Source organism: Chelonia mydas, chromosome 2 (assembly GCF_015237465.2).
Source record: "Chelonia mydas isolate rCheMyd1 chromosome 2, rCheMyd1.pri.v2, whole genome shotgun sequence".
Taxonomy (NCBI): Eukaryota; Metazoa; Chordata; order Testudines; family Cheloniidae; genus Chelonia; species Chelonia mydas.
Window position 1 is genome coordinate 114,546,253 of NC_057850.1, and position 19,826 is coordinate 114,566,078.

General features: G+C 40.8%; 1 protein-coding gene across 2 annotated transcripts in view; it reads left to right on the forward strand.

Moving 5' to 3' along the window:
• The window catches only part of F13A1 (coagulation factor XIII A chain), a 164,533-nt gene that overhangs the window by 116,868 nt on the left and 27,839 nt on the right, over positions 1-19,826 (forward strand). For both annotated transcript variants that reach the window (XM_043540160.1, XM_037893193.2), the window contains exons 5-8: positions 5,083-5,201; positions 9,803-9,910; positions 12,594-12,768; positions 17,792-17,930. In XM_043540160.1, the coding sequence (XP_043396095.1) occupies positions 5,083-5,201; positions 9,803-9,910; positions 12,594-12,768; positions 17,792-17,930 (541 nt within the window). The remainder of the gene's footprint in view (positions 1-5,082; positions 5,202-9,802; positions 9,911-12,593; positions 12,769-17,791; positions 17,931-19,826) is intronic.

Genomic DNA, 19,826 nt, shown 5'->3' on the forward strand with positions numbered 1-19,826 from the left:
TTATTTTTGAACGCAGTTTTTTTTGTTCATAATTCTACATTTGTAAGTTCAACTTTCATGATAAAGAGATTGCACTACAGTACTTGTCTGAGGTGAATTGAAAAATACAATTTATTTTGTTTTTACAGTGCAAATATTTGTAATCAAAAATAAATATGAAGTGAGCACTGTACACTTTGTATTCTGTGTTATAATTGAAATTAATATCTTTGAAAACGTAGAAAACATCAAAAAATATTTAAAATAAATGGTATTCTATTGTTGTTTAACAGCGCGATTAATCTCGCAATTTTTTTAATCGTGCAATTAATCACAATTTTTTAAATCGCTTGACAGCCCTAGTATATACCCTACACTACCCTCTGTGTGACCAAGCAGTGCCCCCCATGCCTACATTGCTATTTTTAGCAGTGTAGTGTCCTGCTTCCTCCCCACTGCTGGAGCCTTCCCCTGCCTCAGTGAAAGGCTCTTGCGGCGGGGGAAAGGCTTGTTCATCTCCCCGCAGTCAGAGCCTTTCCCCACTGCCTCCCCCACCCCCAGAGCCGTTCACTGAAGGGTAGCTATACACCTCAGTGGCGGTGACGTGTAGTGTAGACATACCTTAAGTGTCATCAATTTCAGAAAGGTGAAATTCACCCAAAGTCCCTAATTTACCGCTCCCGTGGTGTAGATGGGTTCTGCCTGCTAATCCAGCTCAGAGGCTAGAGTAGCAGCCCTAGGGGGTGGGGAGGTGCACTGCATTTGGCCATGTGTTGGGTAGATTTTGCAGGCACACATACTAACCCTTGCTTACTCTGGGCCCTGTTGTGGCTTTAGGAGTAGAAGCCTTGGGGGCCATTTGGTTACAGGGAGGCACAACAGTGCTAGAGCTCCCCAGTGCTCATGGAAAGTGCTTGTTGATGCGCCCTTTAAACATCTTCTGTATTTTCCACAGTATGTATCCGATGAAGTGAGCTGTAGCTCACGAAAGCTTATGCTCAAATAAATTGGTTAGTCTCTAAGGTGCCACAAGTCCTCCTTTTCCTTTAAAGGGAGGCAACCTAGGCTCTCACTTGTGCAGTGGGTCAGCTCCACGGGGACATGACTCCCACCTCCTCCCTGCCCTCTTGGGAGAGACTAGACTCTCTCAGGAAGTGTTAGCAGAGGGCATTTCCTGTGCTCAGGAGGGTACAGGGTATGCTACTGTGGCACATATATTAGGGGGACAAGGCGGGAGGGCCTTCCTGTGGACTTTCCTTGCTTGATCTCACAAAGGAGCCAACCCTTTAGCTGCATTACTTCATTCAGACTGAGTGTATTTCACCCTTACTAATCTTCATACAGGTAAAATACAGGCAATTAAACGTAGTACTTTTTTTCTAGATTTGCTAGATTTTATTTATTTCCAAGGTAAAACCTAATTAGTAGAATTAATGGAATCCTCCTGTTCATCAGATCTGTAGCTCCACTAGCACAGAATAATTTTGGAATTGTACTACCTGCAGAGGGCTTAGAATCAAAGTAGTTCACAAATGTCTCCTGTTTTCTTCTCAACAGAGCCAGTGGTATTGAAAGCTATCAAAAATCAAAGCAGTTGGTTTCTAGGGCCTATTTCCACTTTTCAGTGAAAGCAGAGATCCTTTTCTCGGTTTAATAAAATACAAATATTTAAAACAAAAACAGAATGGCAAAGGATTTAATCCATCTTCATCTGATTTTTGCAACGATTACATAATCTGCAAATAACAAAGACAGGCGGATTGATATCCAAAAGATCAACGGATATTTTTATTCTGTGAAAGGAAATATCTGCTGTCATGAAACCATAGGCTATCTCTACTGAATGAGTAAATTATCAGTAAAGATGGAAGAAAATGCAATTTTCATTCCCTTAAATGTTCCCTCTCCACCCATTTTTTACAAAGGTATTTTAATAAAATGCAAAGGTCAATGAGTAAATATATACAGTAGCTCAATCTGCAAATTATGCAAATCAACACCAATCAAATAGGCTATAGAAACCTTATGATCTGTGAAGTATGCAACGGTATTGGCAAAGTGCTATGCAGGAGTTGTTCAGAGCTAGGAATCAGAAATTGAAAAACTCACTTGACAAGCTACTTCCTTAGGGTCAGAGTCTCAGCTCATATAAGACAATGGAACTGTTTCAGTTTATGCCATCTAAAGATCTGTCTTGAACTTTTAAATCTATATTGGTAACCTCTGAATCAAAAACCATGATCCTCTACTGCCTGAGCTAAAAGACCCAGGTCCCCTGATAGGCAGGGCCATCCTTACCCATATGCAAAGCATGCAGCTGCGTAGGGCACCAGGAAATTTAGCACCAAATTTCCTGGTGCCCTGCGCAGCTGTGTGCTGCTCCGGCACCTGCTCCCCTGAGCTCGGCAGCCGGGCTGGGCCTGCACTCACCAGCGGCAGGAATGCAGCAACCCGGCCTCAGCCGCACCGCTGGTGAGTGCTGAGGGTGGTTCCCCCCTACCCCCCAAGCCAGCTCCGCCGCCCCCCCGCCGCGGAGGCCTGGGGCCCGCCCCCCGCTCCCCCCCCATGGGGGTGCTGCATAGGGCCACAGAATTGCTAGGGAGGGCCCTGCTGATAGGGTACGTTTACACGCCATTCAAGGGTGTGATTTGCAGCTCAGGTAGGCACAATTTGCTAGCTTTAATCTACCTAGCATGCTAAAAATGGCAGTAAAGACATGGCTGGGCAGGCTTCGGCGTGGCCCATACAAGCCCGCCTGGTCCCCTGGGTACACGTACCCATGTTGCTAGGCTGCATTGAAGCCTGTGCAGCCATATCTTCATGTCTATTTTCTGTCATGCTCACTAGATTAAAGCTAGCATGAGTGTGCCTACTGGAGCTACAGTCACACCTTCACTTGCAGTGTAGCTGTACCCTCATTTCCTAGCCAGGAGCAGGTTCATAAACCTGTCTGTGGGTGGCCGAGCCATTAGAGCAGGGGTTCTTGCAACAAATTTTTTGGTGGCCTCAGTGCGCGGCCACCAACTCTTCCTGGTGGCTGCACTGACTCTTTTCCCTAAAATTATTTTTTTCTCCTAAAGTGAATTAAGTAATATGCACATATATACATCCAAATCATTGTAATTTATTTATGTAAGGTTTGGGATTTTTTTTGCAGACTCAATAATAAAAATCATGCATAGTTATCTCTATTCTTTACTGAACCTAACAGAATAGAAACACAAATAAGGTGAACTGGAGTACTTGTGGCACCTTAGAGACTAACAAATTTATTTGAGCATAAGCTTTCGTGGGCTACAGCTCACTTCATGGGATGCATGCAGTGGAAAATACAGAAGGATGATTTTATATTATATCATATTATATATGATTTTACAGAGAACATGAAACAATGGGTGTTATCATACACACTATAACGAGAGTGATCAGTTAAGGTGAGCTATTACCAGCAGGAGAGAAAAAAAACCTTTTGTAGTGATAATCAAGATGGGCCATTTCCAGCAGTTGACAAGAACATGTGAGGAACAGTGGGGTTGGGGGGGAATAAACATAGGGAAAGAGTTTTACTTTGTGTAATGACACATCCACTCCCAGTCTTTATTCAAGTCTAATTTAATGGTGTCTAGTTTGCAAATTAATTCCAATTCAGCAGTCTCTCTTCACAAATAAGGTGCTTTGCACGTTCTTGTCTTTCTTATTATTGTTTGGTAAAAGTGGTTGTCTGTGTAACAATTATGAAGTAAATTTTAAAATGCTTTGACATAATAGAAGTCAAAATAATAATAAAAAACATATCTAGGTGGCTTGGGTCTGGGGAGTGGAGGGAAGGGGAGACACAACTGCAGCTGGCCCAGAGCTCCTCTGGACGAGGGCGGGGGCGCTCCGGGCTTCGACCAGCCCAGGGCTCCTCTGGGCAGGTGTGGGAGCCAAGATTTCACCCCAAGTTTCAACCCAAGCTTTATGGACAGTTTTATGGACAAAGTACAAATTTTTAAAATGGAAATACATATCCTATTTAAAGAGCTTCAAAACTGTAGGTTATTTAAAATAAACTGTTTAGTCCACTCTACCCTGTTACTCATTTTTGATGGCACAATGGAGAGCCACCGGCACAGTGGTGACACAGCATAGTTTCATACTTGCCATACAATACCACAAACCATTATTCCATTTCATTTAATATCTGTGGCTGTGCTTTTACTTTATTGCATAGGACACATGATTTCGGTTGCTATTACATTATAGCTCTGAGCCTCCAGCCTTGCAAGCCCTAACACATGGGAGGCAGATCCTCAGCTGGTGTGTCGTAACTCCACTGAAGTCAACAGAACTAAGTCAGTTTACACCGATGATCTGCCAATGTTTACCTTTAAGCATGTGAGAGTCCCATTGACTTCAATGGAATTGTTCATGTGTTTTAAACCTGTGAGAGAGTGTTTGCAGGCTCAGGGTCTATCTGCTCTTGATTGAGATGAGATCAATTTAGAAAAGATTTCTTAAAATATTTTTGACAAAGTACTCTTCAACTTATTTTCCTCTTTGAAAGGTAAGTATTTCCTGGCCAAATGTACAATAATGCCCATATTTATAGGAAAAGAATCCAACCCCCTTAGCTAATACGAGGGAAATCCTGCACTCCAAATTCTGTAATCATTTTTTAAGGCAGTACAGATTTTTCTTTAACTTGCTTGACACTGAGCTATTTTCCATTAACATTAATGGGTTTGAAATTGTTGGTCTTTGATCTGTTTTGCAGAAGTGCGTCATGGTGCTCAGCCTTTTAAATTAGTGATGCACAGTAATCATAAAATAGTTGATAAGATGTGACATTTTAATCATGCTTTACAGATCCCACTGAAAACAGTCAGGAGTTGTCAGCATTTTTTGTCTTGCATACTTTTAAGTTGTATGTCTTATTTCTAACTGTGATTGCTATAATTATTATTGTTATTATTTGTATTGTGTTGGAAGAAATAACGTTATGCCTTGTGAACAAAAGACACTTTTCATTTAAGATGACTAGAATACAGTAGCTTTAAGATCTGTCCACTATAAAAACAAAGTAGCTGTATTAATGGTTACTGTGTGTAAATTCTGATGCAGAGGATTCTGTGTTTCTGGATGATGAGAAGGAAAGGGAAGAGTATGTCCTGAATGACCTTGGTGTTGTTTTCCATGGAGACATCAACAGTATAAAATCCAGAAGCTGGAATTATGGTCAGGTGAGCCCTTTAGAATTTCTCTGGCTGGCCCAAGTAGTACTCTGCAAGTTAGTTTAATTGATACCAGATTGTAGGCTCTCGAGTGCATTATCACTCTCTTTCTGAGAAACACAGTGGGCATCATTTTAATATTGCATGAAGTGGGTATATACCTAATCCAGGCAAGTAATTTATTATCTAATATTTAAAGGGCTAGTTTTAGGGGTATATTTCAGATATTGAGCGGCTGTCCATTCAGAGTTAAAGTCATCAGCTGACAGTTCTGAAATGCACCAGTATATTTTCTGCTGCATTATTGCCTCTCCAGGATCAAACCAGTTGGCTCAAGAGAAAAGGGGGACAATGATTTTAAGCACTTATTTAAAAAAAAATTAAATAGCCCTCAAATGTTGTATAATACAATGCCAGGCATAGCTTGTACCTTTTTCTCTTCTTCTCTTTAGTTCTAGCAGCTCAATGGAAATAAGTATCCTCTTCTCACACGTTATCCTGACACAGGCTGTGAGGGTTCTTAAAACTTTTTCTGTTATAAAATTTGTTGGATTTTTTAAAAATAGTTCTGGATTATGGAACTTTCCTAACGTAAACACTGATTTCCCTGTGAGAAGTTGCGTGGGTTGATTTTTCTCCTCTTCCCCTCACTCCTCTCAAACGCTTGGCTGTTTATCCACGGATATGTTGGTTGTTCCATGTACCTGTGTCATGTGCTTTCATTTTTTCATTTAAACCCGGAGGCCACAACTTTCTCCATTGTTGTGTACCATTTGCTGTCCTTTTCCTTTAGTGAAACACAGGTGGAACGTGAGTGAAAGTGATTTCGATCATTGAAGTTCTACAGGCGGAATAAGCTACTCAAGGCAATGGAAATCAGGCCTGGAAAGTGCATTGATGGGCTCCTAATTTTCAACCAAATGAAGTGTACAGTGTTTCTTAACTTTCACAATTGCCTCTCATTTGGGTGTTGCCCAATATTCGGTCACTTTGAAAAATGTTGTTTTCTAAATTTGTGGTTTAATTGAGGAATCATGGATTTTAGAAACGAAGAACATGGGTGGGAGTGAATTACAGTGCAGGCAGGCACCATGCACAGATAGAACCGTAGGGGGGTGTTGGGAAGAAATGAGGCCATATTTGCAGTATTGGTGGTTTGGTTTGTATATAGTGATATTTTATATCCTACAAGCATGTTTCAAACACTGCTCATTTTGGATATTTTGCTCAAACTGAAAGTTTTAAAATGGGAGGTGAAGTTCCAAAACAGGATCACTAGGTGCTGGGGAGATTGTGGCTGCCATTTTAGAAATGGGTAGCACCATTCGGGAAAGTAAGAGAGTGGGTGGGGGCAGGAAAAGCGGAACCAGGAAGAACAATAGAGGGAATCAGCCACTGGGAATAAAAGAGTATGGGGAAACAATTGTACCCTTCATCATGATACCGATTTCCGCCCTGTATTGAGTAAATTGCTAGTCACTCAGAAAAGCCCAACCTAAAGGGAATATGAGGAAAATCAAGGTTTGGAAGAGATCTGGGCAGAAAGGGTACTATGCCCAGAAAACTAGGCAGCTCAGATTAACAGTGATTTTCATGCTTTTGGCAATAAAGTTATGATCGGGTCCTCAAATTTGTCTACATACAAAGTTGCACCAGCTTAATTTAAGGCGTGATTTTTAAAAAATATATGGATTTAGTTTAACTGGCACAACAGGCCTATAGACAGTCTTATCTCGGTTTAAACCAGCTTTTATTTCAGTTTAGCATATGTCAATTAGAAACAAGTTTAACTAAAACTGAAATAAGAGGGTCCGCACAGGGGTTTGCCCTGGTTTAACTAAACCAGTGCAAATCTGTGTGTAGACAAGATCTCTGCGTCTGTCTATTCTTCCCCAGCTTTGTTTTCATGTAGCAGTTGCATTCCTTGCAGCAGTTTCTCCAAACTGCTCTGCCAAAACACCTCAGTCTTGAATCCAGCTTTTAATTATTTTTGTCCTTGGCTGTCTTGAGCAGAGAGTGACTGCTTTATGCTGTATGGGCCAAATTCAGCAGTATTCTCTGGATACTTGGCACTACTATGGCAATGCAAAAGCAGCCATTCACTTCCCACGTTTTGGAGATCTTCAGATTTTGTGTTTTGCTTCAGGTCCATCTCTTGCTAGACAGCAGTTGAATGCAAGAGATGAAGACATGACATTGAGTTTGATGTAGTTTTTGCAAAATAACTGGCCTAGAAGGTGGAGAAGTATAGGTCTAGCCTGGTTTATGGCTGCTTTGAGCTGCTCTAGTGATGCAAAGCTACCAGAGTATACTGGTGGCCATTTATCCCTTCTCTTGTCCGTTTAACCCAGTGTGGTAAACCCAGGACAAACAGCTACAAAAGGGGGGTAGTAATTAGTCCCAGTGGATTAAAAGGCCCCTCCCTATCCACTGAGGAGAGAGAACCACAGGGCAATAAGGTTCAGCTGGAAAAGGGGTTGCTAGAGAACCAATTAGGTTCAGCTGACTCCAACTACTTGGGACCTTTTTTAAACCCTCCCCTGGGTGGTAGGAGGGAGAGAGTGAGGAGAGCAGGGAAGTTGCTAGTAGGCTGTTTGCAGCAAGACACCAGACCTTCCCAGTAGGGAGGCTGCACTCACTCCCCAGAAGGGAAGGAAAACAAGCACAAGGACTGACTGAGGAGAGGAGTAGCAGGACCTTGTGCCACCTATAAGGATTTGCCTTGCCCCAAACCTGAGTCTCCAAGGCTAAAAAGGACTGAGGCAAACAAGGTATTTTGCCACACGAGTTATTTCGCAAACACTTACTATCGTTGTTTGCAGTATTGTAGCCACGTTGGTCCCAGGATAATAGACAAGACCAATAGAAGTTGGTCTAATAAAATATAATACCTCACCCACCTTGTCTCTCTAAATGCATACAATGTCAATTCATAGATTTTTAAGGCCAAGGGGGCCTTAACACCACCATGATGACAGCAATTCCTGTGTTTCTCTCTCTCTCTCTCTCTGCCAGTGAGATTGAGATGGCAAGGGTTTAATGCAGAATATACTTTAGCGCATCAGGTGATGACTAGATGCAAATAAAACAGATTTTTGACTTTGGTGAAAGTGACATATCCTTAGCTCAAGCCAAGAGCAGAGTGAGTTGTAGCAGACAGGGCTGGTGCCAGCAGATGTGAGCCAGAGGATTTACATCCTCTGTTGTGAGGATGCTGTTTAGAGAGGGGTGTCTTTAGAGAGCTATCCTTTGTCCAGGATTATTTCCAATACACACCAATAAGATTATCCAATTGATCTCCAGTGCAAACACTCAGTGGATATGACATGACTCTGGCATTAGCTCCTTGGGTGGGGAAATGCTGACCTCCCCTGAACTCAGTTTTGCACTCTAAGATTATAACTGATTATTTAATAATGAGTTTCTGTTAAATGCCAAAGAAACTAAATTAGTACAATTGTGGTTAGTAGAGCCCAGGAGTTGAATGATGATAAATGTACACTGACTTTCTTGGTTGATATTGCATTAGAGAGTGCAACAATATATCAGTACCTTAGATAGGTGCTGACATAATCAATTCAGTTTTTCTATTTTAGATCAATTAGAAAACAAAACCTTTATAGCATATTTGTTTTTTTTAAGAAATGGATGCACACTGTGTATAGCACCTTCCCATTGCTCATATGGAATTAAATGAGTGAGGAAGAGCTTTGTAGTTCATACCTTTTGATGTATGTCACAGCCTGCAATAGAAATATAACATTGTTATATGCATTTTCAGTGAATACAGAAGATGAGCATTTTATTAGTGTGCATTTCTCTGTCTCCTTTCCTCTTCCAGGGGACAGTGGTATTTTCTGCTGCTATCCAATTTCTCCTAAGCAAATTGAACTACACCACAGGGCAAGTTATTTGATGATGGATTCTGGTCTATGTAGGCACCTCTGCTCCCTATTCATTCCTGTGCTTGTTATTACTGGATTTCAGAAGTGGAAGTCTTTAGACTGTTTTTAAAGAAGACCGCTTTAGGTCACTTGTCATTTTCTTAGTCCAAACTGCATAGGCCAGAACTAATCAATATAATGTACCCGATAGCTAGTTAATTTTAAACACAGGTCCAAACATATTACTTTTTAAAGTATGGAGACTTTGCCCTAACCTTGGTAAAGCATTCATTGTTCAGCTTTGGGCACTGCAATGGCTATGTCAGAAAGGTCCTCGTAATCAACAGGTCTAGGATCTATGAAGGACACAGAGTTCTCTTTGAATAGATCAGCATTCTTCTTGTTGTTAGAACTTCCTATTGTATTCTTGATAGCCATTTAAAATGTTATGTAATGTAAAATTGACTTTGTTGCCATAACCTTTAGATGTCTAGATCAGAACTGACTTGAATGCAAGACTACATTTTTCTCACGATGGACCACTTCTTACTCAGTGTGGATAATTAGTAAACAAAAAAACCAACAACCCTGTATATCTAAACACTGAACTAGAAGATGACCTTGATCAATTTATTGTAGGGGAAAAGAATATTGGCTTCCTATTTGCTTTCTAGAATAAGAACTGAACCAGCCTCTTTTCTTTTTTTTCTCTTTCCTTTTATTTAGTTTGAAGAGGGCATTCTGGACGCTTGCCTACACTTGATGGATAGAGCAAAACTAGATCTCTCTGGGCGGGGAGACCCAGTCAAAATCAGTCGCGTTGGATCTGCAGTGGTATGCAACAAAGATAAAGACCCGGAATGTATTGGAAATGACATGTTTTTATTTATTTAATTTTGTATATCTATTTTGAAAGCTGATCTTGAATGACCACTTGAATAGGTGGAATCTCACTTTCTTGTCCCACTGCACTGACCTAAGATCAGATCTCTCTTATTCTATCCACACGCATGCTGAGGTCTAGAGACCACCATGAATAACGTCTCACTCCAGGAGGGATGATATCTTAGTGTCCACCCGTCATCTGTGTCTGAAACTAGGACCACACTGATAGACGTGCCACTTTCAGACATTGCACTTCTTGATGTGATGGCACTCCACCTGACACCATGCCAGTATCTAGTAGGCCAAATAATTGATAAAGTCCATCTTCCCAGAGCAGGGAAGACAATATGGTGGTTAGACTGGGAGTCAGGAGGCCTGGATGTTAATTCCCACTGCGACCTGGCTTTGGTGTTTGGCCTCTGGAAAGTCACTTCACTGTGCCTCAGTTTCTTCATTTGTAAAATGGGGATGATAATTATTTGTTGTAATTAGATTGATCAGGGCTACCAGCAGTGCAAGGTACCCCAAAGGGTGAGAATCGTGACCCTGAACCTCCTTCGCCATCCAGTAGACCCAAGCCTGTAGGTGGTGGAGCACGCACTCCACCCTGATACAGGATGGAATAGCCCCTGTTAAGGCATGCATGCCCAATGCTTCTCAGGAGTCCTGCTTGTGCAGGTTGACTCTGCAGTGTCCCTCTTTCCCCTTTCCACCCCCAGCCATTTTCCCCCGGGGTGCATCTTAACAGCCACAGTGTAGCCTTTTAATGACTGGCTATAGCACAGATTAAAGATCAAAATACTGCACTGTCCTTGAAATGTGCCTTCTCCAGTATGTCTCCCATGACAGCGAGCTGGATACAACCCCTGACCCTTTGGTTTTGTCACCGAATACTTACCTTGTTTCATCCCAGGGTTCACAGGATTTTCTAATTAGAAAACAGTAGCTAATCCAACCAAAAGCTTTTAAATGAAAATTGTGATTTATCTGGCAAGAGTGTAGTTGCTGTGCATTAACATAATTGAATGGTACATGGTGAATGAGGTTTTTCACACAGCCTCAACTGATTTGGTTCAGATTGCTACTAACTAGGAAATGTATTGCTCATTGACTATCAATTCAGTCATTAATCAGCAAAATTCCATGTATAGTCTTACCTGGAGAAAACTTACACAGCAAAATCTTTCTTGTTTTCGTGTGTGCTAGATGCATGCTATTAGATTCAGCTCTAAAAATAACAGTGGACCCATTTCTTCTCTCACACCAATATAAGTCAGGAATAATTGTACGGCAGTCATTGGATTTACACTGGGGTATAAGTGAGAGGCGAATCATGCCCAATATTTCTCAGTAGGATTCAGGGTCACTTAATAGGCTATATTCACTTTCCAGTGAGCATGCTTATTAATAGTAAACCATTGAAAACTGCCAATGTATATATGTTGCATTTTGACCTGACTTCACCTTTTCCCCCACTTTCTGGCAAAGAATCACGTGTCTTCGACTTGATTGCTCCTCCTCCCCCTGCTTGAAGATGGTACATCCCCAGGTCCTGCTTCAAGTGTGACACTTCCATGGAGTGTTAAACTACCAGTAGAAAATACACTTCATATAAATGAATAGTAAACAAATGACAACTTAGGATGTCTGTCTCAAAACAGTTCCACCAAATTAATCATTTGGTGAGATGATTGAAACTTTCAGTCATTTGGTTCAATGACATTGGACTTGAGCATTTGACCACCAGTGGGATTTTTCAAAAGAGCCTAAACAGGTTAGGCACCTAACTCCCATTGATTTCAGTGGCACCTAAATGCCTTTGAAAAACTGACCCCCAAGTGACTAAAAGATCTAGGTATTTGGCCAAGTAGTTAAAGTAGAGAACTAGAAACCAGGAATTCTGAGTCTTAATCCCAGCTCAGACTGATTTAGTGTGTTACCTTGGGCAAGTCAATTATCCTTTCTGTTCTTCTGAAGATGATAAAGAATTTTGAAATTCTTGGATGATAAGAAAAGCACCTCATCTGAAGAAACAACATAATGTGGGAGAGGGTTACAACATTTCTAATACACAGCATAACCTCCCTCCCCCAAAAAGTATTTGTACAAAGGTTGTATAGAAGAGACTGTAACTTTTTTTTTACATGTTTATATCATTTTATATCTTTTAAATTATTTTATCCATTGTCCTGTGCCCCAGTGTCCTCATAGCAGGCCACTACCAAAATCCAGTGATCTACTTCTTTGTAAACAATGGGAACTGTTTTGGAAACAACTTACATGGTATTCCTAAATTATAAGGGAAAGAGGCCATTTTGATCATCTAGACTGACCTGCATAACACTGGCTGGAGGACTTCCCTGAATTAATTCCTATTTGAACTAGAGCATATCTTTTAGAAAACCATACAATCTTGATGTACAAATGTTCAGTGATGGAGAATCCTCCATAGAACCTTGGTAAGTTGTTCCAGTGGTTAATTACCCTCACTGCTAAAAAATGTAAAACTTATTTCCGGTCTGAATTTGTCTAGCTGCAACTTCCAACCATTGCATCTCGTTCTACCCTTGTCAATTTTTTGACATACTTAACATATAGGGAGATTTACCGAATTTCTTTTTTCTTTTGTTAGATCAATGCTAAAGATGATGAGGGAGTGGTTGCTGGCAGTTGGGACAATATTTATGCTTATGGAGTAGTACCGTCAGCCTGGACTGGAAGTGTAGACATCCTGTTGGAATATCATAGCTCTGGTATGCCAGTGCGGTACGGTCAGTGCTGGGTCTTTGCTGGAGTCTTCAATACATGTAAGTATTTTAAAAAGTGATATTTTTATCTAGTGCAGATAGTTTTAGAACTAAGATCCTTGTTGGCACTACAATGTTCAAGAATAAATAGTAGGGGTTTTTGCCATTACATGGCTAAAACAGACATGCTTTGAACATGCTTGTATGCTTTCAACTTTTGCTTCTCTTTTACGAGAATCTTCTAGCTATTTCAAGTCTGTTTTTTGCATCTAAAATGGCAGGTAAAATTTGTGTTTAGTGATGTTTGGGCAATGGGGGCATGATGGGCATTGGGACAGGTGGAGACTTTGTAAACGTAATAGTCATTGTTTTCCTCTGGAACTCTGAGATGGAAATCATGAATGAGTGATCTCAGTCTAAACCCACTGTGAGCAACTGACCGTATCACAAAGCCATTGCGCTGTAGGGCACAACTGACCGTCTCTCTTGGCTCAAGAAAGCCTAATTACTGGAGTACCAAGGATTCTTCTTGGCAAGACCGAGGTGCATTGGCACAGCACCTGTAATATCCTGTGTAACTTGCACTATCAACACACTTCCTTGGAGTTTGTGAGCCAGCCCTGTGGAGGAAAATACTGGCTTGGTGTATCATGTATCTGGTGCACCAAGAGGTTAAACTAAACAATTGGATCAGAGTTTCAGTGTTGCATAAAAGCAGAGAGGTTCTAAGTTTCATATCCCAGTGAGGGAAAGCAATGCTTGTAAGGTCATAACTTTCACTGTCAAGTGAAACTGTAGGAGCATCATACCAAATAATCACTCAACACCGGTTTCAAACTATTAGTCACTAGAGGCCAAGAAAGACATATGCACTGTGAGATAATGTGAATACTCTGCCCATGCCAAGATCTTGGAGTACAGAGTGTTTTCCGTAATTGGGTCCAGGAGGATTATACCAGTGTGTGGGATCCTCTATAGGCTCAAAGCCAGCATAGCAGCTCCTATACCAATGTCCCTGCTACCAGTGTAAGGGGCTTGGCTGGAGTATAAAGGGTATGGCTTGGGTTTCTCTAAACCCCACTGATCCCCAACTTCTCTGTTGGCTCACTAAGATGACTGCCAGCCTGGTGACAGAGTGGCACACAGCCCAGGTTCAGGGGACCATAAAGGACATCTTTGAAACCCCTGAGCATAAACTCTTTGGCCAAAACCAAGGGTCTGGGACTCCATGTTTAAGTTGTTAAGAAGAAATTAAATAAACAAAATAACCCAATGAAACCTTCTCACTTTTTCTTTGATGTTGTATCCATGACCTATACAGGCACATCAGTTTTCTTTGCAGTGTACTCTTATATCAGTGATGTTACCCATACTGGCAGATTGTAAGTTGCATGATTCACGCACTGAGCGATTAGTTAAGATTATGCCTCATTATCTGTTTCTGTTCCATACCTTTTTGCATCTAATAAGACAAGGCAAAACATGGGCCAGACCCTTACCTGCTGTAAATCAGTGTAGTTCTATTGACTTTGGGAGCGATGCTAATTTACATCAACTAGGACTTGGCCCTCCCCAAAGTGTCTGCTGCTGAACAATCTAGGAATATGTGGATTTCTGGAGTGGGTTGATTCCTGTTTGGGAGCAAAAGTAGAGCCAATATACTGTGATCATAGTCAATTCCCCATGGAATTTCAATGACCAGCTGTTTGCAAGTAGTGATAATCTTAAACAAAGACGGTCAAAGTTTGAGCATTGGCCTGCTAAACCCAGGGTTGTGAGTTCAATCCTTGATGGGGGCCATTTGGGGCAAAAATTGGGGATTGGTCCTGCTTTGAGCAGGGGGTTGGACTAGATGAGCTCCGGAGGTCCCTTCCAGTCCTGATATTCTATGATTCAGAGACCATTCCGCTCTGAGAGCTCCAGCTAATTGCTGGAGGAAGACCTGAAAGGTTTTTGAAAATATTTGTTCCCTTTGATTTTTGCAGTAGAAATTCAGGTCCTGTCTAGCATGCAAGATTGTATGGCCTTGTTAACAGTCAGTTGTTCCTTAAAATTTCTCAGCATTGTACTGCCCCTGGTACAGCTCCAAAAGTAGTAGCCATGGTGGGATCTCTAGTATAGACAAAAATGTGTGATATAGCCCTGATCATAGCACGAATAGCCAGTGGAGAATTAAGCCTCTTAAACTGCGAGGGTTGCCAATCTTCCACCTTTGACAAGCACAAAATTTGCTATTCCTGCTCACTGACTCCCCAAACAAAAGTAAAAATTCTGTTTTATAAAGTGCAGCAGCCAGAAAGCTAGACCCAAAACAATGAAGTTCTATTATTATGGAATGGTTCTGACGAGAGAGACGTCCAAAACCTCCATTTCTGAATATTGAGGTGTGTGTGTGTGCGTGTATCTTTAGTTTAGATATACGTCTCTTCATCTGAAACACACACACTGTACCAAATACCTTACTTATATCAGGACTAGCAGGGCTCCAATATGACCCATCTTCTACATGCTACAAGTATTGTGATCATGCCACTGCTGGTAGGTACCACCAGTCATTTGAAATTCCTATAGCCATTAGATGATGCTTTTTGCCCGCTCACCCTCCCACCTCTGTCCTGCAGTACACCAAAAACCTCCTCCATTGCAGACATACCGTTATACACAGCGGGCCAAATTTTGCCGTCTGAACCACAGGTGCACAGCTCCCACTGGGACTGATTCATTTCTGCATTCCTCTAGCTCAGTGGTTCCCAGACAGGGGGTTCTCGGGGAAAAAAATTCCCTAATGGCAGACAGAGCTGTCCTTAGGGACCCTGGGTAGTATGGGGCCATAAGCCTGGACCACCTGGACTTCCAAGAGCTAAGCAGATCAAAGCAAGCATATTTATCCCACTGAAGAGATTTAAACTTCAAGACTCCTTATAAGAAATGGAAAGGGAGGTAGATATTTTTTGCTGTTTTTAAAATTAAATACTCAGCTAGTATTGTTTTTAAAATTATTATGAAGAACGAGTTTAAGCTTTGTTGTAATGTGTGTTCTTTGCCTGGACTGCTCAAGACATGAATGCTTGTGTAGGAGGAACTCTTTGGGTTGACTTCTTAAATACCTTCATGCTGTTTCACATCTGATACTCCTTGATGAAAGCCTTGTCTTATAACAGGCTTATTCAAAGTGATACAAGCTATGAAAGTGAGATCTTGGAAGAGTGTTGCCGTTTTCATAATGTAATAAAAATACTGTAATGATAATAATAAATAATAGTGTGTAATAAACGTGATAAAAACAAATTTCATATTTCCAAGATCATTGCTTTTATAATTTATACTCGGGTCAAGGAGAAAATCCCTGGAAATATTCATTTTTAGCAGGGGGTTTGCGAGACTTGACATTTTAATGAAAGGGGTTCACGGGTTGTTAAAGTTTGGGAACCACTGGTCTAGCTATACCCTATTTATAAAACTGAAGTAATGCAGTGTAGATTCAGGGCCACCTGTATTCAATAGGAGACACGTGCATCTTAGGGCAGAATCTGTCAAGGTAGGCTTACTAACATACCAAGTGCAGTTAGAGATCTAGCATTCATTGTTGTTACGAAGCCTGACTAGCAAGTTATAACGCTGGGCACTGGCATATCTAGCATGAAAAGGAGCCACCGCAAATGAGCGTCAAGATGACAGTGAATAGGGGGATGGCTAATTCAGCTAAAATAATTGCTTTGAGTTTTGAGTTATTTGAAGCTTGTAACATTTTATGCCTGCAACTGCAACCAATTCAGTTTTCCAAGGTTACCATACTGATTCAAGACAATGATCTGTTTTAAAATGCTAAAACATTCTGGAGAAAAGTAAACTAAGTCATTGATCTTAAAATAGCCAAATGAATTATTTCCAATGAGCCCCGAAGGCACTCATGTGCTGGAAGTCTGGGAAGGCATTAGAATGAAATTTAATCTATAGGTATGTATGAGATCCATGCATCCAGGTAATTTGTCATCAAACAATTTAAAACATATGTGTGGTGTTGCTCTTTATTGAAAGTCACAGTACTGACCGTAGAGGGCAGTCCAAACTTTTCCACTGAAATTGTTTTGTGACAGTAAATTTGGGTTTTCAACCCCTTCCCCTCCCCAAAACGGTATCTGCCTCCTGTGGAAACGTTTGGCTTTTCATCAAAAAAATTAAGAACAAAAAAGCTCGTCTGAAAATTGAAATATTCAATTCAGAAATGCTGCCGCAGTGTCTCATGGAAGTTGTTGTTCAGATGCCTCAGACCCCCTCCCGCCCCCAATTCTTCTCTGAGAGCTGCGCGTCCCTGGTTGGACTCCCATCTCCTGTGCTATACCATGGCCATGGGATTCCCATGATGCACTGTACCAGCTGAACAAGAGTGTTAACCTGACTACATCTTAGCTTTCCCATCCATAAAAATAGAGAGAACAATTACGGGCTTCACTGAGATGTTCTAGGATTGAATGCATTTTTTTAATTCACTGTGAGATCATCTAATAAAAGGTGATTACAGAAGTTCAAAGTATTATTAGTGAGCGATTGGTACAAAATATGTAATGTGCTTTGTTTAAATTCTCTAACCCTGACACTTGTAAATAATTCAGTTTTCTTTCTCAATATTGATTTCTGTTATATTCTTTGGATTCTCTAGCTTCCTCCAAATGTAACGTTGGAAAATTCCAACTAAACTTAAAACAAAGAAACCTTCTAACAGTGGCCCTTCTAATAAAGTCTTCCATTCACTTCAAAGCTTATCACTGCTGGAAGGACCAGTGTTTACCCTCTATTGTGTCTTGGTTTTTTGGGAAGCCTAACTGTTACTTTTTTTTCATTTGCTAAAGGCAGACTGTGTGGGGGGGAGCGGCTGGAGGGGCATGGGGTTGTTTTACAAATGGAAAGCATTGAAAGAATAAAGGCCCAGGTGATCTTTCCATCCTCCCACCCTGCTTCCACCTGAAGTATACCTATAATCTCCTCCAGTCTATCTACCCATTCTATCTACTCATCCTCTTGCCCATATATTATCATATTGCCTCAAATCATTCTTTTCATTTCCTTTCTCTTTCCACTCCAGTTCTGAGGTGCATAGGGATACCTGGAAGAATTGTTACCAATTATTCCTCTGCCCATGATAACAATGCCAATTTACAACTGGATATCTTTGTAGATGAAGAAGGGAAAATGGACTCCAAACTCACAAAAGACTCAATCTGGTGAGCTGTCCCAGCAAACCTGTCATCTCTGTGCACATAAAACATGACAGATCAAGGTTTCATATGTCTCTGCTATTCTATTTAAAGAATACTGCTAGATTATCGAAAGACGTAGTTGCAAACTGTGGAATAAAAGCTAGTTAATAAATAGGGCAAGGAATGTAAACTGTTCAACATGGAAAAAGGCAAGGGATCAGTTCAAGAGTCAGCATTCAATATACCACACATATAAGCAACTTGGAAGAAAGGGTGAATACCTAAGTGGCAATAATTGCTGAACTCTAGAAAACCTAACAGAGGGCCCAATCTTGCTAGGTGTTGGGTATCTCCGATTTTGCTTGGAGGATTTCATAGCTTGGATTTAAGTCCTGATCCAATGGCCATTGAAGTCATGGGAAATTTTCTGTTGCTTTTGATAGTTTCCTATTTGCATGTTTTATTTAAATTTGGTACCTGCATCCAGAGCTGCAGATGGGCAAACTTTAAAATAAATCAGATACATTTTTAAAAGATACAGGACAGGACTCTTTAATACTTCGATTAGCTTTATAAAAATAACAAGATATCGGATCACTATATTGTTTGACCCAAGACCTTCTTAGGTTTGCAGAAGACAATTCTGCTGTTTTCTCCCTCCAACTTTCCCATTCTCCTGTCTGGAGTGAGAACAGCAATATGTATTGATTAAGTGCTACATTCAGCAGAAATGATCTGTGGATTACCATACCACAACATCTCTCTTTCTGTGGAGCAATGATTCTGCCTTCTATATACATTCCTACATTCAGTAGATTCTTGTTCTGCCCACTGTTAATATTCCTGATTTGTGTGAATGATTTCTTCACCTCATCGGTAGAATAATATTCATTCATCAGGATGCTTCATTAACAATCCAAGATCTGGATTCTTTATAACATAAAAACTGGAACAAATCTACTGTCCTGAGGACAAAAAGACTGAGCCTATTATAATTGCAGCCCTGATGTCATCTCCATGAGTTCCATTGTCGGGGGGAAGGATCCAGGTTTTGGAATCTATGTAAGAATTACATGTCAATTTCCAAGGAAAAATTCTCTTTCATGATAGCATAAGTCAGTGCATCTCACAGAACCACCCATGTGCCATCCTATATAAATTGCACAGAAAACAAATAGTTCTGTATCTAGAGAGACAAGGTGGGTGAGAGAATATCCTGGGACCGGCACAGCTACAACAACATTATGTCGTTCTGTGTCTGTAATATACCTATTTTGAAGCCTATACTTTGTGGTCCCAGGGTTCCAAAATTCAAATTTAGCATTTACTCTAATGACCAGAAGACAATATAACATTTCTGTAGGTATGATTCTCCTGCAACCTACACTGGTATAAATTGAGTGTAACTCCACTGAAGATACAGTGGTGTATAACTGATGTGAGAGGAGAATCAGGCCCTTTGTATATAGTCAAGTATGTTAGTCTCTAAGGTGCCACAAGTACTCCTTTTCTTTTTGCGAATACAGACTAACACGGCTGCTACTCTGAAACCTGCACTATGTTAGACACTCTACTAACAGCTTCACCAAGCTCTTTTTCCCCATGTATTCAAAGTCGTATTTGTCTTAACCACTTGTGACTTTTTCCTTTTCATTTCCCTACCATTTTTCAATATTTTTCACTTCATTCAATAATTGTTCAGTTTTTCCTCTGAAGCTGGGGACAGATTCTGAGTGGGTGTAAATAGACGAAGCTCCATTGAAGTCAAGGGACCTGTGCCAATTCACTTGAGCTGAGGAACTGGCCCGCAATGTTTTACACCCCACATTTTATATACCTCTTTCTTTGTCTTGATTACTTTGGGCTTCCTTGTTCATCCCTTTCTCCTCATAATGTATTTATTGCTACATGGTGCACATA